The sequence below is a fragment of the Trachurus trachurus genome, assembly GCF_905171665.1.
Source record: "Trachurus trachurus genome assembly, chromosome: 16".
NCBI classification, from domain to species: domain Eukaryota; kingdom Metazoa; phylum Chordata; class Actinopteri; order Carangiformes; family Carangidae; genus Trachurus; species Trachurus trachurus.
In genome coordinates this window covers 17371973-17395190 of record NC_139902.1, presented here as the reverse complement: position 1 = coordinate 17395190, position 23218 = coordinate 17371973, and the positions used below count along the sequence as shown (strand labels likewise).

The window sequence follows — 23218 nt, the reverse complement described above, 5'->3', positions numbered from 1 at the left end:
ATGACAGCAGCCTCGACCGAGTGTAATCACTCGATGACATAATATTCCTGCTCAAACAGCTTCAACTGCGCCACTGTGTGGTTAATAGCAGGTTATATTGAACACACACACACACACACACACACTGACAGGGTGTGTTTAGTCGCTTTACTATCATCATATTGAACAGCAGCTTTCTAAAGCCATACGCCATTGACCAAAAGGAACAAGACATAATGACCTAGTCTGCAGTAATTACATGTATAACATCTGTGGGATTTGTTAATGTATCAAACTGTTGTATCTTGTCCAGATCAACGTCAGTAGTTACCTATGAAATAAACCATAGATGCACTGTCACGAGGCTCAGTGTCATGAGGGGAATTTCATGAATAGTGTATAAGAGCTACATATCTGCTCCCTTTGGCTCCTCCGACTCAGGCTTTCATTGTTGGTGTTTCTCACAGACATTTAACCTTTCATGGACAATAATAAATGGATTGGGAAAGCGATATTCTTTTTTTTAAACAACTTGTTTTGTTGTGTAATCATAATGTGGTCTTGTTTTGTTAGCTCATACTGATAAACGTTACTGCTAAATGGCTCCCATTTTTGGTTTTACTCCCACACAATTTCCCTGTTAGGCTGAAAAAATAATCAGTGGGATGATGATGATTATCATTATTTACAAACAAACAGCAGCAGATACAGTGCAGTATATATATCAACTGTAGCTGACCAAAACCCTTCCTGTAAAAACTACATCACACATCTGGTAACCTGGTAACAACAGGTACTGCACAGGTGTAAATAATATGATTAATGATGGTTGAAATTCATTAGCTGATTCAGTTTGGCCTAGTATTGTTCATGCTGACTGACTGTAATGGCTTATTTGTTCTCCAAAACCACAACAGGGACTAGAGTGAATCCATTCTTAGTCTTGAGTAATAACACCTGTGCTTTTTCCTAATGTGCCAAGTCAAAAATATCAGCTGAGAAAAAGGTCCATCAAGCCCCGACCATCTCTGACATCATAGAAGTTTTGGAAAGATGTAATTCAAACAATAATAGGAACATACAGGAGATAAACGTACCAAATGTAATCTCCAGAATAATAAGAGACGATTGTGAAAGAGGTGATTATTCTAAAACAGGCGAGTAAAACCAAAATCAATTTAGCAACACAAGCCACCCAGTGTCTACAGCCCTCTAGTGGTGAAAATAAGTAACAGCTACATGTGCACAATCACTCACAGAAAACACCTGAATTCCCTGCTACAATCCACATGCCACACTATAGAATAAAACAGATAGATGCATTACTTTATAAAAAGCAAAATATGAAATATATGCCTTGTGAGACATAGGGAGGCTTGCTGAGATTACTCACTGATAAATCTTGTTCAAAAAGTGCTTGAACCAGTTGAAGGCCACAGGTAGTAATCATCGGAGGAGTCTATAGAGAGAATAAGTAAAGAAAAATCACTATTGAAGAGTTTGACTACACATGTTACATAATAAAATATAAAAACATATGATATATATATCCTACCTCAGTAAGTTCCAGTAACAGCTAAGTTCTCTTTGATGTACCACCACAACCCTTAACTTCCTCAGCAGATGTGAGTATGAAAAGCATCCAGGTGAAGAAAGAAGAAAAATGGACCAAATAGTGTGTATTTATATTCTTTACTATTAAATTTTAGCTAAAAACAGACATAAAACAAAAGTGACTTTAAAATATACATATTTTAAATTTTAAAAAGCTAGCATCTGCTCCACTTCATTCAGTTAGTGCATGTGAGGCTCTCTCTTTCGTCTAAAAATAAAATTACAAGGTTTACAGCACTTGATACCCATCTGATTTACAATGTGTTCAGTAAACTCCAGTAACACGTTTCAGCTTTTAAGGAAGATGCCAAAATACACGAACTTTATCTATCTGACGGGTAGTTGAGCTAAGCTGGATATAGGGGTGGACTTTGACTCTGTGTGCAAGTTGGTGTGATAAAACAATGCTTTAAATAATTCAGTCATAAAAACATGTAGCGTAAATAAAAATAGAACAAAACACAATAACAGGTCCACAGCTGTGCCATCTGCATATAAAATGTCCACTTGATGAAAAAAAATCCATCTTGTGTATTTAACTGTGGGGACCAAACATTTTTTTGTCCATGTCAACAACAGGTCCATGATTCTGTGGCTCAGTTTCATGAAGCATGACTCCTTGATAAACAGTTCCAGGAAACAGCATATCCTGATATGCTGCCATGCAGACAACAGTCACAGCTAAGTACTGTCTGGAGTCATCACTGAGCTGCCCAGAGGGTCCTGCACTCCAGGGACACTGTCAGCAGACTTCACGCTGGGCCACTGGGCCTGTTCATCAGCATCAGGGTTCCAGCCTTTGATGTCACTCATAGGCACTTCCCCTTTTACATACAAGAAAAAGGAAGAGAAACCTATTAGTTACGGACAGCATGAGCTCATGTTTCTTTTGTAGGAACATTTACAAGCTTCATGAACAAAAAACCCATAATCTGTATAGAAAACATGTTACAGTATATACGTTTACAGTTGAAATATAGAAACACCTCATTGAAATGCATTCAAACAGTTCCACTATAAACACTAGGAAACACAATGTGATTACTGTAGACAGTGAGTAGTGGTGATTGTAAAGCATTTCTAATATTTATTCTCTTCTATCTATGCAAATGAAACAGACATGTGTGAGACAGTGATGAGTGAGATCAAATACGTACTTGTGTTCTCTTTGGGATTTTCTGTGCCATAATGAAAACTATTCTCCTTACCAGCTGATTTCTTGAAATTTTCCATCTAGATTAAAAACAAATTTTTACTTAATGTTTACCCATTTACTGCAAGAAAAATGAGATGTACTGCAAGAGGACATGCTTACCTCTGTACATATGGACTCTGAAAGTCGACTGCTGAGCGGGCCGTTATTGTCAAAGTTGCAGCTGCTGCAGGAAAACCACAACTGCCATGATCATCTTTCTTTACAAAATTAGCTTTCACAGTAGTTTAACAAAAACTGTATGGAATTAGTTTTTACCCTGAGCTCTGGGATAGTGTTGGCTCACAGTCAATCGTTCCCTCTTGGCTCTGTGAAAGAAAAAATATGTTTCTGTTACTGACTTGATAAAATGAACAAATGATAGAGAGTGACAGTAAAAGGTCAAGTTCACCTGTGGGGCTTTGTTATGGGTTTTGTCATCATTAGTTTTTCCTGCTTCAGTGTCTCGGTTTCTAGCTTCTTTTTGACGCTGCATCTTTACATAATCAAATGTGCTTATTCCTTTATAAACTGTGTTGACAAGAGAACACAAAATTAGGGAGAACTAATGAATTAGGAGAAAAGGGCATTATGAATAGTCTATTTTGATAATTGTGACTCACAAAGGTAAAAGTGAAAACCCAGAAGATGGCAGAGCAGCAGCAGGCAGGTAATGCTCAGCATGACTGTTACGAAGGCTAATATAAGGAGACCCGCTGAACTAGTCTTCACAGGCGCTAGTGGTAAAAACACCAGCCAGGTCCCATTCGCCAGCATACCTGCACAAAGACACATATAAGGTTTTTAATGATGCTAATGACAAAAAAATATACAAGGCCATTTCTATTCAGTTAGATTGACTCACCACCAAACTGTGGAGCAGTCCGTAAACTGCTTGGGTCCAGGTAATGCTGAATGAAGATGAATAAGATGACAACAACAAGGAGGAAGGCACCTAGTGTAGCTGAGCTTAGTGCCACAAAGAAGTACCTGAAAGAAGCACACAAAACCTGATGTTAATTCCTTTTTTGATTTTACAGCAGCAAGCCACATCATAGGGAACATATAGCTAGTCAGACACAGAAATCATCTAAAATGTCTTCTTACCAGTAGTTTCTGCCACCCACACATGTGTTCATCCATTTGCAATGGTGATCAAAGTCTTCCACACACTTGTTGCATATGCCACAGTGTTTTACTTTGGGGCCACTACATGAAGGTCAATGAAGGTTAACACCATTAAAACACAGCTTTTACAAGATGCAATGATGCATCAACTCAGTTAAAAAGTTGGATCATATTAAAACACAATAGCTGCGAATACATACACATTGACTTCACAGAGATAACAGCGAAGGTCCTGGATGACATGTCGTTGCTTTGTGCTGTCGAAAAGTGGCATTGGTCTGGAGTAGCTGTGTTTGGCCCTGACACTGGCATCTGCGGGGTCTATGGTAACAGCTGCAATATGGGTAAAAAAGTGCACAATGAAGGTAATGCCCGTTAGCTGAACATAACAAGAGTCAAGGAAAACAGCGCTATTATAAGAGAAACATACTGGAACACGTGTAAAGTGCAGAATAGTAAATGTACAAGAAATGCGAATTGCTGCACACAAGTGGATCTTTTGTGTGAGAAATAAAGTCGGGTCTGAAGAAATCAACTGTCTTTACAGCTGAGTGAAGCCTCAGTTAAAGAAACTAGTGTGTTGACATCATGCCGTTTCAACATGTGACAAAAACACCAGTGATTATGTGTTTTGGGCTTCATAGAGACCACAGAGGCAGAGACAGAGTCACGTCTGGTGTGACTGGAGCCCATACAGAAAGCACACACAACAAAATCCTTGTCTTGTAACCAGCAGTGCAAACAAACCCGTAGCAGAGGCTAATACTTGCTCCATATTCAAATCTGAAAGCCCCACACTTAACAGTCAGATACAATGACGGCAAGGTTGCAGCTGTGTGATAAGGATACAGAATAGAGCACGTGGTTCCACGGCAGAGGCAAAAGAGGAATGTAGATGCCGAAGCTGACTATGGCGAGGTAGCTGTACACCAACCAGCCGATCACTTGGAAGACTTGTGGTGGCCACGACCATCCGTTCCTCCTGGGAGGTTTGGAGGAGACCAGTTCATTTCTGCTGCTGGCCTGCATGGGAGATGTGCGTCTCCACCGATGGCTGAAGCAGTTCATCTAGGCAGGACAAGGAGACAATAAACAAAGTCTGTAGAGTGTGTCCTGCCAGCACCTTCACACATTAGCCTACTACATGCACATCTAGCTCCAGCTGTGTGTGTAGCCACATTTGCAGGGGAAATGAGTTAGGAAAATGAGTTGAGCATAATGATAGTGACTGTTCATCCTCACAGACCTAGACTCAGACTGCATTCGTTTTAGCTAGGGTGTCTTGTGTCATTGACTTAATAAAAACCTCTCTAAACTTCATGTGGATGTAATTTATTGCTAGGTTTTTGTGTGACCAATAACTTAGCAGCTGAGTGTATACAATGATAAGGGTAAGTGGTGTGTTATTCATCCTCAGACATGACAAAAGGCAGCACTGCATATGAATAAAAGTGGGGGATGTTACATAGCCTAACGTTACCTTACAGAAAACAGCTGATCGAGGGTAAAAGTCACACCAAGTGCATCATCTCGTCCTGTGAAAAACCCTTGTAATCACATGTTTTGCTCCTGGCTTTAAGCGTGATTCAACCCTTGAGCTGTACCAAAACTCACTCCACCATATTAGCTACAGACTAGTTTAAAAGTAAAACTATATTAGGGCTTTTAAAAGCCACCAATGATGATGTTTTTCATCGCTAAAAGGCCAATGAGTCAAATTTAAGGCTGGCTGCCATGAAAAAAGGTCTGTGGTTGTTGGGTTTGTTGTCTCTGTTTTCCTTAACAACTACAAGCTAACGCTAAGTTAGGTTTGATTCACAAGCAGCGCACGGTTTAAAATTAACAATAAAGTCAACAATAAGATACAGGACAACAGGTGTGTGTGAAGTTTGAATTAAACGAGGAACTACTTACTTTTTCCAGTGAAAGGCAGCGACCGTAGGGTTAAAAATAAATTAAAAAAAATGAATAAACGATCCTGTTCAAATAGAAACGCAGATTTCCAATGCTTGATAATCCATCATTAGTCACGTCAGCCGGACAGGTGCGGCAAAACAAAAAAAGGGGGGAAAGTGCAATTTACATCATAAACGAGCACAGTCCGCCAGGTGAACGCGACAAAATTGATTTAAAAAAGTAAAAGTAAACATGGATAAAATGGTTCACCGTCCTTGGGTGTGACAACGAAGGACGCGAGTGAGAAGTTGAAGAATCAACTCACTGAGTCTCTGCGGGTCTCACCAGCGCTATGGAAACTGTCCTGCTGCTGCGCATGCGCGGTGCGGCTCTCCTCAAGACGCCCTAGGTCCCTTTTTTTTAATGTGGCCCTTCACGGACGGAATAAATAACGCATACATCTGTCTTGTCAAAATCAATTCCGTGCAAATTCTTCTTCACACTTTTTTTTTTAAAACCCTGAATACTGCAAGATCCTCTGCTCACGTGAGAGTTAGAGGAACCAGAGATATAGAAACGTTTCTATGAGAGGAACTGCAAACTGATATGCGCATTTCACTTCTTCTTTCAATTGCTCTCCTTTATAGTTGGCCTTCATCCTCAACTTTCTCAGTCTACAGTGAAATGGATTTTTTTTTTTGTTTCCCTGCATTGTCCTCACATATTGTGACATCTTACAGTAAGTAGAAATCAGATGACTCAGTGGTGCGTCCTTCCCAAATATAAATGCACTCAACGTGGGTGGGAATTACTGGTAGAAGGTTCCTGCATTTACAGCTGCACTCAGTGAACTTAATGCAGCTGATGATAGTTAATCCATTTGCCACACATTTATAAATACAAGTGCAAGCATTTATTTTTCAAGTGTTGCACCGATACAAAAACATACAATTACACTACAAACAATCTGTACAATCATGATCAGTCTTTAAAACAGGTCAGAGGCTGCCGATGTCACCACAGTGTTTAAACAGTGCCGACAGTAGCCACCGATGCTGTTAACACCAGGATAAGAAAATTGCAATGAGTGTGTGTGGTCAGCTGTTGGCCGTGCTCTCTGGCTCCGGAGATTGCAGGAACTCATATGGGTCATGAACCATTTCCGACTGGTCTCCAACACCCAGGTGTGATGGACTCCCTGTGGATCAAAGCAAACATGCTTCTTAAGTAGTTGTTCCTATGTTACTGTTGGTGGAAATGGAGCACCATGGCCTGGTAACACACTAATATGACGTTTTAACACAATACAACGGTAAAATTGTGCTACTAATTCTTGCTCAGATACCTAGGTGGTGTTGGTCCCGCTCTGAGGCATTGGAGAGAGACGACAGGTTGGATGAGGGCCTGGAGCCAACTCTGTCGACCTGAGCCTCCTGGAACTCCTGCAGGAGTTTGTCTGCATCTTCAAAATGCTGCTGCCCTTCTTCATTTCCTGGCTCTTTTTTCACCGTTTTACCTGTCACAGCAGAGTGGGAAAGGAATTTAAAGGGATAGTTCAACATTTTGGCAAATTGGCCCATTGCCATAATCGCTATAGTCATAGCAGTAGGTTCATTACCTTTAATTGTAGGTGTAAGCTATTTTCAGTACGGCGGAGCGCAGCAGCTGGCTGCTCAGAGCTACGCTATGGAGGCTAATGGAATTTCTTGGTTTCCCTCATCAAACTCATCAAATTCAACATCCCAAAACTCCACAGCGCTTTTGTAGACAAGTTGTGACCTGCACAACCACCACGCTATGAGATAATGACGGAACGATACGAAACGGAGCCGTTTTCGAGGTAAATACAGGGTAAATACGGAGACTGCTTGCTGAAAAACTGTCCCTGAACGCAACGCGCATCAGCGGTTTTGTATGAATTTACCTCGAAAACGGCTCCGTTTCGTATCGTTCCGTCATTATCTCATAGCGTGGTGGTTGTGCAGCTCACAACTTGTCTACAAAAGCGCTGTGGAGTTTTGGGATTTTGTATTTGATGAGTTTGATGAGGGAAACCAAGAAATTCCCTTAGCCTCCATAGCGTAGCTCTGAGCAGCCTGCTGCTGCGCTCCGCTGTACTAAAAATAGCTTACACCTACAATTAAAGGTAACGAACCTACTGCTATGACTATAGCAATTATGGCAATGGGCCAATTTGCCAAAATGTTGAACTATCCCTTTAAGAAATGGAAGTAAATGCACACAATGAGAAAATAAGGGAAATATGCATACTATTAACTCTAATGGTTCATCAGCAAGATTTGCCTCGGCCACTATGGTGCACCAAAGCGACATCATGACAGGTAATTGTGATATTATTGTCCTTTGGGCTCTTTTCTTGACACAAGCTTCAGGATAGTGGAGCATTACGAAGATATCGTCCCATTAAAGATGTTGTAAAAACACAAGAGTTTAATGGAATTACAGTGTGTATGTGGCCAAACACTTAACTGCCCTCAGGCCTCGACTATCAGCACCATTCCATTACTAGCTTAATTATGTTATGACTGGATTACTGGGTATGTAAATACAGCCAGGGTGTTGACAGAAGATAATCACCTAGTGAGTTAAGCATGGAAATATCCAGAGACATATCAGGATAGCTCTTCATTGACATGAAGTCCAGGACTGAGCCACTCTCACCCAAGCCAGAGCTGTCTGCCATCTGAAAGGAAACACACAGCATGATGAGTCAGACAGCCAAGCATGAGCAGCCAAGCACAACATTACAAAAACAGCTTAAATCCGGTGTCGTCTTTAAAAAAAAGTAATATAGCGTACCTGTATGTCACAAATGTTGGACTTGGTTTCATCAGGTTTCAGCATAATGTTTCTTTTCTGAAACACAGAATGAGTCTAATTTAGACAAATGCTGTATTTCAGAAAAAGAAAAAAAAACATCAACAATCTCCCTGACTGGGGGTTATGTGGTGGATAAACTTGATTCACACAATTAACGTAAATCACTCGAGTACATATCATATACCTGTCTGATCTGATTGACAGATTTAGTGTGATCTCCTGCGGTCATCTTGTCCAGAAGACCATCTACCCAGTGCTTGGTGACACTTCCACAGCCCTTGACAAACTCCTGTACACTTCGAGTGATAAAAAAGAAATAATCAAAAGCTTAATTTGAAGACAGTTTCATTTGTAGTATATTTCACATCTACGTTTCACAGAGAAAAAGAAATCCCCTACCTCAAAGCACATTGTACCCCTGTGTCATCTCCATAGGCTGAATAGAGCATGTCCACCTCATCAGGCAGGAGGTCTGGAAAGACGGAGTTCTTCTGAAGGCTCTGGGTGTTGTAGGCACTGCTGAGGAAGGTCACTACAGAAAACACGACAAAAGCAGAACAATTATAAGCCATGGACATATGTGGTAGTGTTGTTATTGGTGGAGCAGGATTATCAAAATAAATATTGTGAATTAAACCATGAAGAGGTACCTTTGTGTCTCCTGTCATCTTTGAAACCTAGTGTTGTTAATCCGGGCAGAAGTTTATTTGACAGAGAACTCAGATCCACTTTATGGGTCTCCTCTTCTGCAAAAAAAAAAAGGATAATAAAAATGCCTCTTAAACAAATATTACATATTTTTGCTAACATGGTGCAGATATTGTAAGAACACTGGGCTTTTAAATATATTTTGTCAACAGTGAAATGACAGCAAACCTTCTGCATCAGGATCCAGCTGATTTACAACAGTATACAGAAGAGAAGCATCTGATTCTTTACGCAAGTATCCCATCTGGAAACAGAGCCAAGACAAACAACACACTTTGATCAAGATGAAATTTGGACAATCAATCCTTCCTACCACTACAAGAACTTTGCCATTTATGTAATTGAAACTATCCATAGCTGGTAGAAACATTATGTATGGGTGGCGATACACAAATTAGTAAAGTGGTAGACCTTGGAGTTTGGCATGTATCTGTTGATGCGATCCCGAGCTTCATCTGCAGAGTGTTCAACCAGTGCCAGGACATGCTCTTCCGCCGTACTGTCAGTCAGGCTGCAAGCGTTTCCCTCTGGTTCATACAGGTAACTGAAAAAACAGGTGAGACAATGTTACTGGATTGTTATAGTGACAGGGAGCTTTCAAAAAACAAAACAACAACATTACAAATACGGACAATCTCAAACAAACATTTAATTTGAGGTGACAAATGAGGAATACCTGATGACTTCCTTCATGTCTTTCACTGGCTGTTTCTTGGACTTCTTTGCCGATTCCACTGGGATGGGGATTATCTCTGGAGGGGTTACGTCAGCTGCAAGGTCTTCATCTCCCAAAATGGCTGCCTGCTGGGTGAAATCCATGTCTTGCATGAAAGACATGCTGCGCTTTAGGGCCAACAGTCGTTCCTGTACGCAGAGCGCAAGGAGAAAAAAAGTACCAACATTCAATCTGCTTGAATGGAAATGAATGTGAGGGACAGTACGAAGTAGCTGCTGACAGTGTTTCCCATACATTGATTTATTTGTGGCGGCCCGCCACAATATCAACGTCGACCACAACATATTGATTTTCTTTTTTTTTCACCATTTCATTTGGGTAAAATGTTACCTCATTGTAGAGCTGCACACAAAGTAGTTGGCAAATATTTGCAGTGGAGCACCTTCTATATGGTCCCGGTCAGCTCACTCCACAAACATAATCTACTTTTGTGGAAAATGTTGGCTGACAACTACAGTTAAGTTGCAATGGTAAAATAACAGTTATAATATTAAATAGATTGTAATGTTTTTGTCTTTCATCCGTGTAATGACATTACCTTGCTCATCATCTTGAATCCTGTATGCAGCAGTTTCTTGGCAGCCTTGTAGTACACTGTCTCTGGTCGGTTGTACACCATTGCATTGTCACACATCAGTTTAAAGTCTGCCTGAAGACAAAAACGTTTTCAAACAGGTATGAGGGTGAACGTTGTTCACACACACTGCTATCTTGAAATTGATGACACTACAAAAAAGTATTCACCATCCTTGCTCTAGATGTGATGGTGAGAACGTGTTGAAAACTATCCTCACCTTGAATTCTGTTACCGTGTTGTAATCATTGTTTCTAATTTTGTCTTTCATGGTGCTGAAGTCCATTGGATGTTTGATGATCATTGAGTAACCAGGAGCGATCGCATCCGTTACTGGAAATGAGAAGAACCCATGTGGGTCTTTCCTGGAAAGACAAGTGATGCATTTTCTGAGTTATTCAGCACAGAAACAGCTTTTAAACTTGTTCAGTCTCATCTGTTGATGATGGAGAGATTGTTATTTGTCAGGGCAATATAATCAGTGTGAATGTATCTTCCCGTGACGTGATGCATAAGAGTCATAACAGGGCTTTATTCACATTTTGCAATCTGTGGTTAATGCATCTGCAACGTTTCCAGCCACAGCAGGTCTCAACCACACAATTTGAATAGCATAAGATGGACTATGGACCAACATGGGACTGGCATAACAAACAAAAACAAAGCAGAGGGAGTGTTCTGAAAAAACATCCTCACGCAATAGTGTCAGAATGTCAACTAATGTTTTTATGACTCTAATGCTCACAAACTTTGACATCTCTAAAAAGGTTTATTATCAGATCATTGGTCAGACTGAGTTTGGTCTTTATCCTTCTGTATGAATATTTACTGGTTAAAACATTTGAAATAACAAACAAACTGTGGGATCCAAAGGACAAAGGGGTAAGATCAAAGGTGAATGCAGAAATAGGAGTTAATTCCTCACCTCTGCAGCTGACGTAAAAAGTGCTCCAGCAGCTGTTGACGAGGGGTGGACTCATTTTCTACAATGTAGAAGCACAAGTATGCAGCTATTTATTAATACATTAACTGCTGAAATCCCCTATGAAAGGAGTCTGATGTGCCCATATACAGGTTGTTTTACCTTGTTGTGTCCTGCATGCTCTGACTGGTCTGTCTCCTTGCTGCTCCACTTCCACCTTCACACTGGGGTGAAACTCCTCCACTTCAGGCTCTATCTCAAACCTCTCTTTCTTTTTTTTCTTCTCTTCAGGCTGATGAGAATCATATGATATTGCACATGACTTACTGAAGATAACAATAAGAATTTAACAGTGATATGTTAAGGTTTGAATTAAGTTTACTCACTTCTAGTCCAGTAATGGTTATAGTTTTTGTCAATGTGAAGGGTTCAACTGGCCCAGTAGCAGGACCGGCCGCAGCTGCAGCCGCAGCTGCTGCCTCCGATTCATTCTGCTCTCGCTCTCTCTTCTTCCTCTTTTCCTCCTGTGTGATGAAAAATCACTTTTAACACATGATGGTACCAAACAATGCATTAACCAGGCAGACAGATCTTCCTCTGTCCACTAACCTTTCGCCGTCGTCGCTCCTCATCATCCACATACTTGTCTTTATCCTTTTCAGATTTCTTCTTTTTCTTCTTCTTCTTCTCTTTGTGGCGTTCTCGCTCGTGGTCGGACCTGTCGTCGTGGTAGCTGTCGTGGCCTGAACCAGAGAGCTCTGTCACCTCGCTTCCTCCAACTTTGAGCACGAGCTTAAGGGGCTTCTCGAGAGCCTTGTCCTCAAAGTCTGCAATCAAAACACAAAAGATGAGGGTGACAGTTTGTGTTAGGTAAAAAGTTGTGTGAGGCATAGGTCAGCATGTGGGATGACACAAAAATTCATAATGCTGCAGTCTGAAGATATGATTTTGTAATGTCACAAATTAAATATGAAAAGAATACTTATGGTTATAACTCCTCTGTAGAAAGTTTTCTACTTAATGTTATGTGATTGTGTTGTGGTCTCCTCCTGTGCTGCTTTGTTGAAGGTAGTCAGCAAATGTTTGAGGTTTGAGGTAATACTTATACTACCGTAATACTATTTTTAACCTTTTGATTGTTTCATGAATGGTTTTGTGATTTACCACACCAAATTAATTTTATATGTCAAAACGATATAGTTGTGAAAATCAGATGTAACCTTTCGTACTAACAGTAACGTTATTCACTTATTACGACCTATAACCACAGCCAGAAAACAAACGGAAAAAACAACTGAACATCTTAAATTATCATAAACGACTTTTTAATGTTTTTTCCGGATCCTTATCACGTCATTATCACTATTAGCTCGCTAGGCTAAGGTAACGTTAGCTAATAACAACAAGGCTAGCTGGAACAAAAGCGGTGCAATAAAAAAAAAAAAAAGCAAGCAGAAAACAATGCACTCAGGTACCATCGACTGTCCTCCACTCGGGCTTGTGTTTCTTGTGCTTTTTCCCCATGTCTCTGTATTTATATCTGAAGTGTTATGCTTTTTCCAATAATGTTGCTGCAGGTCGCTCTGGTTGTAGCAAATCTTAGCAACGAAGAAGCCGCTCGCCCACCGGAAGTACATACGGTTTACTTCCGGTTTAACGACTCAGCGCGGTGATTTCAACAAATTGGTTTCTGTCAGGGTCGAGGAGGACCGACGTTGCTTGTTTTTCGTGAGTAACACAACTTTTATTGATGCAGCAAATCTGATTTGAAGCTTATCAGCGTAAGGGAACTGTTTTTGGGAGGGCGTTAGCGTTAGCAAGCTGTAGCGTTAGCAAGCTGTGTTGGCTAGCTGAAACATCGTCAACTTTCTCAGCTAACGAAAAGTAAAAGAGTTTTGTTGTTGTTGTTGTTGTTGTTATTGTTCTCGTTGAGACTGAACACATGCCTGCCATAATAACACTCACCTTTGCTGCTGTTAAATGTGTCAGTGTTGCTCTGGTGTCCACGGCTTTACAGGAATGGAGGGTGACAGGATGGAGGTGGCGAACCAGAAACAAAACATCAATGTGGAGGTCCATGTTAAATCTCGCAGGTGGGTCAACTCAGGATATTCAACCGTGTGTGTCAGTGTCAGTGCCTAGTGCGTTGATGAAAACAGTATCAGCCCTGAAGCGGTGTTGTAAAAGGATCTTTTCTAAATCTAGTCTCAAAATCTAAATCTATAGTTCACATTGTGCCCCTTTGATTTCTAGTGTTTTGTTCTGTGTACCACTTTCAATGTGCTTTACACACATACAAAGTAATGGGGTAATAATATTTGACCAAGTTAGAGGAACTGTAAGGCTGCAACTGACAATCGTGGTCTTTATCAAAAGGTCGGATGAATATTTTCTTAAGATCTCATTGACCTGTGAATAAAACATTATCATTATTCCCCGAAGCTCTGAAGGAAAATACTGAATATTCATATTTGAGGAAGTGGTTTCCTAAAACAGTTAATTGACTGATCAGCCTATTTCACCGTGGGAAAATTGATTGGTTTCCCAGTGCCTGGAGTAATAATAGAACTACCTGTAACATAATGGGGGTTATTAGGAGTCGACTAAAGCTACAGATCCTTCCACATAGATATGTACAAATGTAGTTAGATGACAGCTAGCTGCAGGGCAGAATCAGTCAGGTGGAATAAAATTCATTAATATGGTCTATATATAGTAACATGTTGAGGCTAGTGGACATCTATACTGAATTGAAGTTGTTTTTTGTTACTTCCATACCCCAGAACTTATAAACAGGCTTGTCTGGCAAGCTTGTTTGGTTTTGTCATTGTATTTCTTATTGTCTTATATCAAAACTCAATATTGGTATCGGTACAGTATCAGCCATCAGATGAGAGTGTTCATTTGCTGCTGCTGGATATGAATTACTTCAGTAATGTATTTGGGTATATTCATGCATCACCCAATTAGAGCGAAACTTTCTAGTACATCGTGTGTTTCTGTTCTTGTCCGTCTCTCAGCACAGCGAAATCGTCTGAGGTGAGGACGCATGTTCAGACTCTACTGAATCGCCACAGCATGGTTTTTGGAAACTACAGATGGACAGAGTTTGATGAAGGCTTTCTCCAAAATCACGTGGAGTCTGTTGCTATAGTTGATCTAGAGGAAATGGCAACACAGGTATGCGATTATGGTTTTCCTTGTCAATTGCTGCTTTTTCATAATGAGGTAATAATACTTTGCACTTTCGTTTTTTGGGGGGGGTTTTTTCAGCCCCTTGATTTGAAAAGCTGCTCTGTCTCCATTCACATCTTCACTCTGAATGAGGATGCACCGAGCACGCTCAGTTTGGAAGATGATGAGGAGCTTTCAGCAGCAAATCACTGGTTGTTGCCAGCAGGTAACAATGAGCATGTTGGAGGACAGTGTGTTGACTTGGTGTGATGTATTTCCAGCTGAGGTCAGTGAAGGAAGCTTACAGTGTATACCTGTAGGTTACCACTTACACAGACAATGTAGACATACAGAGTGTGTGCATCTGTGGTAAAGTGTTAAGGACATATTGAATACGAATGGATGCTGGAAAACATGTATGTATGTATGATGTTTAAGGTGCATTTTGAATTGTTGTATTTTCAATACGGCTTTGTGCTGCTACAAACAACCTCTTTTCAATGTCTCATTAAAATTTGATCTTGAATATTTCCCTGAAATGACTTGATGTGCTTTTTTTAACAGCTGAATTCCATGGCATTTGGGAGAGTCTGGTATATGAGAGTGGAGTCAAAACCCAGGTAAATAATGATAATAATAATAATGATGGCTCCAGAAAATGGTGAATTGACTCTTATACTACTAAACTTCACATTTCCTTTCAGCTCCTGGATTATGTCACAACAACAATTTACTTCTCAGACAAAAATGTTGACAGCAACCTGATTTCATGGAACCGTGTTGTGCTGCTTCATGGTAAACCCTAACAGTAATGTTTTCATTAATTTGAGGTTGTGCGCAATATGTAACCAAAATAACTGATTTATCGCTCTGTGTTTGGCCACACTTAGGTCCCCCGGGCACAGGGAAAACGTCACTGTGCAAAGCTCTTGCCCAGAAGCTGTCAATCAGACTGTCGAGTCGGTAAGGCAATCCTCATTTTAGTGAAACCACTTGAGCAGTAAATAATGCCTGCTCTTTTCATTTCACCAAACACTCCTCTCCCTGCAGGTATTCTTATGGCCAATTTGTTGAGATTAACAGCCACAGCTTGTTCTCAAAGTGGTTCTCAGAGGTACACCTGGGCTTCTCTTTTTTATTAAAGATTGTTTAATTGGAGGATTGTCGAGATTAAACTGATAATATTTTGGTAGCTAATAATGCCTCTTTGTTACAGAGTGGCAAGCTGGTCACGAAGATGTTTCAAAAGATCCAACAGCTGATTGACGACAAAGACGCTCTTGTGTTTGTTCTGATTGATGAGGTAAAAGATCCACTTGTTGGAAACTGCCTTGAAATCAGCATCGACTAGTCTGAGTCCCAGAAATAAGTCCAGTCAGTGCATGTGTATTTGCTTCTAGTCAGTGTTCATTTTTATTGTATGTTACTAATTCCTTGTTCAGGAGGGTTTCTGCCGTGACTCAGACTGTTTCCTGTGAATAGGTGGAGAGTCTGACAGCAGCCAGGAACGCCTGCCAGGCAGGAACTGAGCCCTCTGACGCCATTCGGGTGGTCAACTCTGTTCTCACTCAACTGGATCAGATCAAACGGTCAGAAAGCAATAGATACACAAATACATATGCACAATATTTATATATCCCTCCTTAAACCGATTACTATTTACACTAAAAATTCTTCCATTAGACTCTTACTATTTGTTTGTTGTGTGTTGGCAGACATTCAAACGTTGTGATCCTGACGACTTCCAATGTGACAGAGAAGATTGACTTGGCATTCGTGGACAGAGCTGACATCAAACAGTACATTGGACCCCCGTCTGAGAAGGGCATCTACAACATCTACCTCTCCTGCCTCGAGGAGCTGATGAAGGTAACTGAACGGTGTAGCAACAGTAGCAAATTTTTCTCTTGTGCAAAACACATTATCTCGGTGTGCTGTATGTCCATGGTCAAACTGTGCAGAAATAATTTCCAAAATTGGTATTATTGACAATATTTATTCAAAATTTGGAGTTTTGTAGAAATACTGTCAATAATAATGTCAGTGTCTGTGTTTGTCACATGACACAATTGTAGTGGCATATGTGGTACAAGGCCCAGCAGGGGGAGTGGGCTGTCTGGTAAACGAAGAGTTGATGGATCTCTGGCCTCTCCTCTAATCAAGTATCTGAAGTGTCCTCAGGCCCAGGTCCTTACAATGCAAGGCTTGCAACCATTTGGTTGTGCGAGTGGCTGCAATGAGGCCAAACCCTGTTGAATATAAACACTGTATACAATGTGTAAAATATCCAGATGAAATGTTCCCACAATTTCTATCTCTGTTTAGCAAACAATACTTGGGCCACACTAGTAACATAAACTGTGGTGTGAAGGCATGTTCATGTGCACTGAGCTTGTCAGCCTCCAGAAATGGTGATCTATATCATAATGTATGAGGTTTGTGTCATGTTGCCAAGCCTGTGCACTTTGGATGTCTCTTTGCAATCTTGTTTAACAGACGTAAGTTTTCTTATGTTGACGTTTATATGCATCTATTCAGTGCCAGTTGTATAACAAATTGCCTAGATGTTTAGATATGTGTCCCCGTTGGGCTTTGGTGTTAATCACTGGGACAGATAGCCTAGAAATCTAGACGCACCATAGCGGCAGCAAATATATTTGCTCCGCAGGTCAGTCTAGAAACGAGCCATAGGAACTTTTTGAGTCTCGAACACCGTTTGGTGTTTACGGAAGCGCATTGCATTCACTTGATAAAATAAAATTTAGACACCTTATCTCGTAATTACGAGATCTTTTCTCGTAATTACGAGATCCTGATGTCGTAATTACGAGATCTTTTCTCGTAATTATGAGATCCTGATGTCGTAATTACGAGATCTTTTCTCGTAATTATGAGATCCTGATCTCGTAATTATGAGATAGAGAAAAAGAAATGTCTATAAGTCCGCTCTTGTCTCAATCAGAATCAATGGTCCATGGTAGTACAGTGGATAGAGCAGTTACCTCTCATACGGGAGACTGAGGATCGAATCCCATGGTGGGGCTTATCGTTTACATGATGTTTTTTAATTCGGAATTAATTATTCTGAATTAAATAGTTTGGAATTAAAATATTCTCCTTCGAGTTTACATGGAAATAATAATTCAGAATTGGGGTTAAAGGAGCATTATCGCAAATACAGCAGTAATAGCATAAAATAAGCTGAAATATGCAAAAGATGGGTCGGGGGGAGCCATAACTAAATTTACAAAAAAAATCGCCAACAGTATAGTGTCCGTGGGGCAAATGCAGCATTTGTCTTTGTTATGATCCAAGCCGGCCCGGCGCTTGCTGCATTAAAATGCACTCGGAACTCGCAAATTCGACCTCCGAACCGGACAAATATGCAACAGTAAGTGATGTAGCAGTGTTAGGCTGCTCACAGTCACTGAATCGCTGGTAGAACACTTTGTCTCCATGTCCCTGTGTCTTTCTTCAGCTGTCCTCTCAGCGTTATTAAGGAGGAGGACGTTTCAGTTGTTGTTGTCGTTGTTGTCGTTGTGCGCGACGTAGAGCTGCCGCTTCCACTAGCGAGTTTCCTTTTCCCCGCGATTGCACGTTCATTCAGCCTGGTGAGGAGAAGGAGGGGGGGCGGGGGGGGACTTAACGAGGCTGCTCTCTCTCTCTGACAGCTGCCCACTTGTTTATATCTGATAAGCTCCGCCTGGCTCCATCTAGTGGCCGAATTTTGCGATAATACTCCTTTAACATGGAAAACACATTAAATCGCCTTTATTTAATTCTGCTTAACGTCTGGGGGTCGGGAAGCGTTCTGATTGGACAGAGGGTACACGTGTTACGTGTTTACGTCTACCGGAAGAAAACAAACTCCATTCTCAGTGTGTGAAGTGAACTGAGCTGCAGCCGCGAGCCGCTCCGCTGCTCCTGAACCTGAAAGTTTCTCCTCTTAACTGCCAGGATGGCCTTCCCTGGGTGGGGAAGGCGAAGCTCACTGATCGCCTCCACCGCCTGGCCGCCCCCAGCGGCGGCGGTGCCGGGCTCACACACCCTCACTGCCAGGATCGCCTTCCCCGGGGGTGAGCCCGGCCGCCGCCGCTGCTCCGGCGGTGATCCTGGCAGTGAGCTTCGCCAGAGGGCTTTGGCTTCGCCTTCACCTCCGGAGCAGCAGCAGCAGCAGCAGCAGCGGCGGCCGGGCACCGGGGTCTGTGAAGCAGGTTCATGAAGCCTGGTTGTCCCGACATGACTCACTCACAACACTGCGGCTGTCACGTTATGTTGTGTGTGTTGTAGCCTACTTTTCGGCTACAAGACACACAACATAACGTTACAGTGTTGTGAGTTGAGTCATGTCGGGACAACCAGGCTTCATGAACCCGCTCCACAGACCCCGGTGCCCGGCCGCCACTAGAGCAGCGGCGGCGGCCAGGCACCGGGGTCTTTGGTGTGTATGAACGGCACAATCGGTTACGTGGGCCGGTGTGTCCCCCGCTGTCTAATAATGTAGGGCAGGCTACAGTGGCCTAATATACAAAACGAGAACGATGTGCTCCACCCAGGATTCGATCCTCGGTTTCCTGTACGGGAGCAACTGCTCTAACCACTGCACCACCGTAGCATTCATCTATTAAGACAACAAGAGCGGATTTATAGACATTTCCTTTTTCTTTATCTCGTAATTACGAGATCTTTTCTCGTAATTACGACATCAGGATCTCGTAATTACGACATCAGGATCTCATAATTACGAGAAAAGATCTCTTAATTACGAGATAAGGTGTCTAAATTTTATTTTATCAAGTGAATGCAATGCGCTTCCGTAGGTGTTCACCAATCACAGCGCTCTATTTGTTTAGAGAGTCGTTGGGCGGGCTTAACGCGATGACGACATACATGACAAGATGGCTTTGGCAAAGGAATCATTTGAATCGGTGTTGGCATCAACTTTGAAAGAATTAAACTTGTCATTTTCTTTAAAAGTTGAGCAAGAAACTGCACTGAAGTCATTAATTTCGAAGAAGGATGTATTTGGTGTTTTGCCGATGGGATATGGGAAAATTTTAATCTACGTCATCCTGCTCTTTGCTCTGATTAGTCGTAGCGCTACCCTATTGCGTGCAGAGGCAGTTTGAAAGACAGCCTTCATCCCGCCCCCTGGATTGAGCCGAGGTCTACCGGTCGTTGCCAGACTATACATTTAATGATATAGTCTGGTTTGTCAGGCTATGGGACAGATGGTTCATGTTTAAAACCCTGACTGTATACCAGTTTATCCCAGTTGTCAAGAACATTAAGAAAACGGAAATGAAAACAACATTTCGGCAACAAAACGACAACAAAAACCCGTTTGACAGTGACATCTATGACAGGAGTGAAGAGGCCCCCTGTTGGTTTTTTTCCTATTCCTTATTTTTTCCCAACTGTTTGCATGAAATATAATATTTTGTCTCAGTAATGAATTTACGGACCAGTTAAGATGTTGTTGTTTTTGCGTTACACAAGAAAAATATAAATTACATGCATCACAACAAAATAGTTAGATTTATTTACATTTTTAGAAAATGGTCTAAACAGTGCAGAACAAAACTTTTAATTCAAAAGAGTGAGTTGAAAAATTTGAATATCTAATGTGTCTATGCGTAATGATTTGTGATTATGTGCAGTGCCAGATCATTTACCCCCGGCAGCAGCTGTTTACCATGTTTGAGCTTGAGACAATGGGGTTTGCTCGGAGTGAGGTGTCTGAACACAGTCTGAACCTGAGGAACATTGCTCTGTGAGTACAGCCTCCCACAATGCAATAGCACCCAAATCACACTGTCTGTGCCATGCTCATTACATCAAGCATCAGTGAGAACTGAAACAGCCAGAGGCTACTGTTTTGTTTCCAGGAAAAGCAAAGGTTTGAGTGGAAGAGCGCTCAGGAAGTTACCGTTTCTAGCCCATGCACTGTTTTTGAAGGTAAGTATCAGATTTTGTTGTACAGAGTCTAGGCAAAAAAAAAAAAAGAGTCATATTGTTTTTCTAATACAGTTCATTTGTCTGCAGTCACCAACAGTGACCCTGGAGAGGTTTCTGGAGGCTATGGACCGAGCGGTGGATAAACAGAAGGAGGAAAAAGCTAACCTGGTCAACGGTATCTGAACTCATTACAGAGCCCAAAGGCTGACACATGATTGTTCATGATTTCTCAGTTCCTGTTTGTTTGTAGTTTGGAAAACTACAACCCTCATATAATCTTTTTTTAAGCTTAACAAATTAATTTGGCATCACTACGTGAAACGTATTCTTGGCAAGTAACAATGTTTTAACAAATGCTGTCTATAACATCAAAGTCTTCATTCAGGTAAAATTGTTGGTGCTACAAGACCAAGTTCATGTCAGTTTCCGTAAAGACAGTTTGGTTTAACTTGAAGCACCTGATGCTTGAATTTTTCTATATTAACTGTTTACTATTTTCTCCAAGTGTTGGATGTTTTTATGTAACATACAGCTTTAACCTCAACACTGTTAACTTATATTGGTTGCCGTGTTAAAGGGATAGTTTGAATATCTATTGACATGGTGCACAGTGCATTAGCTCAGTCTGTGGATAGTTCTTTTTTTGGAGGCATCACATTGAAATTGCTGCTTGTCAGACAAAAGAAAAACATTTAATAATGGAGTCTGAGGCCTCAGTGGACACCGAAATATCAGATAAGGTAAATGCAATTTGTTGTGGAAGGTTATAGTACATTTTTCAGACCTATGTTGTGTATTACTTTTTCTTTTTTTTTCATTAACTGGCCCATTTTAAACCACTTATTTTTGTCTGTTGAGCTGCAAGTTCACAGTGGTGCCTCCATGAGCTAATACCTATGTGACACATCAGCTTTTGTCAGGTAACGTGAACTGTCTCCTTAACATGCATGTTTTTGTACTATGTTCATGATTTTTAAAAAGGGCAATTCGTTCAAAGAAAATGTTTCTTTTCCATTGTCAGTTCTATATTTATGCTAACAACCAATCTTCTTTTAAACTCATGTTCATGTGCTCATTGCAACTTTATTTTGTATATAACATTGTAATAAACAGTATTTGTTTGTACTTGTGTGTGAAGCAGATTTTTTAACAGAGCCTTGGGGCCACCACTTGGTGGCGCACATATGCTGTCGTACAGTTTTACACATGGAAAGACTGATTTTATATAGTATATTTTATGAGATACATGATAATCACAGTAAGGGCAATAAGTGAAAATGCCCACAGCAATAAAAACTGATTGCAGTTGACCTTGGGCTTGTCTCATGTAATAGAGGAATAATGTTATCTGAATCTTGCTCAGTAAAACCAGAAACCTCCATAAACATAAAATGTAAGTGAGCAAATCTGGAAGTATAAATGGAACAGCTCACACCATAGCATGAGGATGTGTGGTGATACGTTTTTTTTCTGACTATGTGTTGGGTGTCATTTGACTCAAAAACACAAACTGCTGAAAGATGACTTGGTTTTGAAGTGTAACAGTCGTACGCACAGTTTACATGAACAGATCAGAGGCTCCATTGTTCATATGAACATGTTTTGCATTCTGTGAATGCTCCGCTGTTTTGCATGTCAGCTGCCGGGTTCAGACAATGTGCCCTTTGTTTGTTGTTGGGCAACAGCTTTTTCACTCCACCACTTCAAAGGTGGATTCTGTAGACTGTTCCTGAATGTGAAAGGAAAGCAAACATTGAGTTCATCTTTCTTCACACGCTTTTATACCCACTCAATCATATCACTGTCACCTTTTAAATGACCTGTGTTTGGTGTTTTATTGAGCACAGTTAAATGTGAAATTTGGTTGGATTTGATTTTACTGGTGACGGCCTGTTATTAAGATCAAACAAAAGCTTTATACTCTCTTTTTACTCTTATCAATTTTTTTAAGTACTGGGTTTTTACAAAATCCCAGAATGGATTTCCCCTCAACCATAAAGCCCCTATTTTATTGAGAAAACATAATCGTTGTTTATGGGAATTATCCCTTTAATGCCACAGTATCTTTAGCACCTAATTGTCTGGCGCCCACAATCATAATTTGTCAATGGAGTTTTTACGTGAGATGAATCACACGAGGAAGTTCTCCTTTTCTCTAATGTGATCACTGATCACAAAGTGGAGAGGGGGGAAAAAGGCAGATAGTGAAAAGAAAAGTTGTAGGAACGGGCATTGTGAATAAAAACCATAATTGCTCTGTCTGGAGGCCTTTTTCTTCTGACTGTAGTCGGTCCAAAACCAGGCAGCTGTTAAAAGGCAATCAAGACGGTGAAGGAAGAAAAGTCAAAAGCCTTATTGTTACAGGGTTTTATCACAGTTTCAAGCTGTTTGAAAATGTCAGAAAACTCCAAACAAAACAAACAGTCTGATGTTTATCCTCTCAACCGTTGTTCAGGTATGGCTGAAAGCAATGGAATAAAACTGCATGTGCCAATG

The 23218-nt window shown here is 40.9% G+C and overlaps 3 protein-coding genes across 6 annotated transcripts; 1 reads left to right on the top strand and 2 right to left on the bottom strand.

The window, feature by feature from the left end:
- Window positions 1-1764: 1764 nt before the first annotated feature.
- Window positions 1765-6117, bottom strand: zdhhc11 (zDHHC palmitoyltransferase 11). 2 transcript variants are annotated; one of them, XM_083989442.1, is made up of 11 exons: window positions 5828-6117; window positions 4763-4981; window positions 4114-4292; window positions 3893-3994; window positions 3651-3775; window positions 3409-3564; window positions 3198-3316; window positions 3065-3114; window positions 2909-2972; window positions 2751-2826; window positions 1765-2417 (listed from the first exon to the last, which is right to left on the bottom strand). In XM_083989442.1, exons 2-11 carry the CDS (start codon window positions 4979-4981, stop codon window positions 2275-2277), a joined length of 1233 nt encoding a protein of 410 aa, XP_083845568.1. In that variant the 5' UTR covers window positions 5828-6117; the 3' UTR covers window positions 1765-2274. The 2 variants fall into 2 exon arrangements, with proteins under 2 accessions (XP_083845568.1, XP_083845569.1); XM_083989443.1 differs by having other exon boundaries at window positions 2909-2969.
- A 628-nt stretch (window positions 6118-6745) lies between these two features.
- On the bottom strand, window positions 6746-13199 carry brd9 (bromodomain containing 9). 3 transcript variants are annotated; one of them, XM_083988959.1, is made up of 17 exons: window positions 13066-13199; window positions 12200-12417; window positions 11977-12114; window positions 11753-11882; window positions 11594-11651; window positions 10889-11033; window positions 10633-10743; window positions 10035-10222; window positions 9770-9902; window positions 9527-9602; window positions 9301-9396; window positions 9050-9182; window positions 8835-8946; window positions 8630-8686; window positions 8408-8513; window positions 7155-7325; window positions 6746-7007 (listed from the first exon to the last, which is right to left on the bottom strand). In XM_083988959.1, exons 1-17 carry the CDS (start codon window positions 13112-13114, stop codon window positions 6907-6909), a joined length of 2022 nt encoding a protein of 673 aa, XP_083845085.1. In that variant the 5' UTR covers window positions 13115-13199; the 3' UTR covers window positions 6746-6906. The 3 variants fall into 3 exon arrangements, with proteins under 3 accessions (XP_083845085.1, XP_083845086.1, XP_083845087.1); XM_083988960.1 differs by having other exon boundaries at window positions 10035-10162; XM_083988961.1 differs by having other exon boundaries at window positions 10035-10159.
- A 41-nt stretch (window positions 13200-13240) lies between these two features.
- trip13 (thyroid hormone receptor interactor 13) lies at window positions 13241-20905 on the top strand (the record flags this gene model as incomplete). Its single annotated transcript, XM_083989611.1, has 14 exons — window positions 13241-13318; window positions 13608-13683; window positions 14611-14770; window positions 14864-14990; window positions 15329-15384; window positions 15469-15559; window positions 15655-15727; window positions 15815-15878; window positions 15981-16067; window positions 16247-16353; window positions 16480-16633; window positions 20425-20537; window positions 20653-20722; window positions 20810-20905. Exons 2-14 carry the CDS (start codon window positions 13610-13612, stop codon window positions 20903-20905), a joined length of 1272 nt encoding a protein of 423 aa, XP_083845737.1. The 5' UTR covers window positions 13241-13318; window positions 13608-13609.
- Window positions 20906-23218: the final 2313 nt, after the last annotated feature.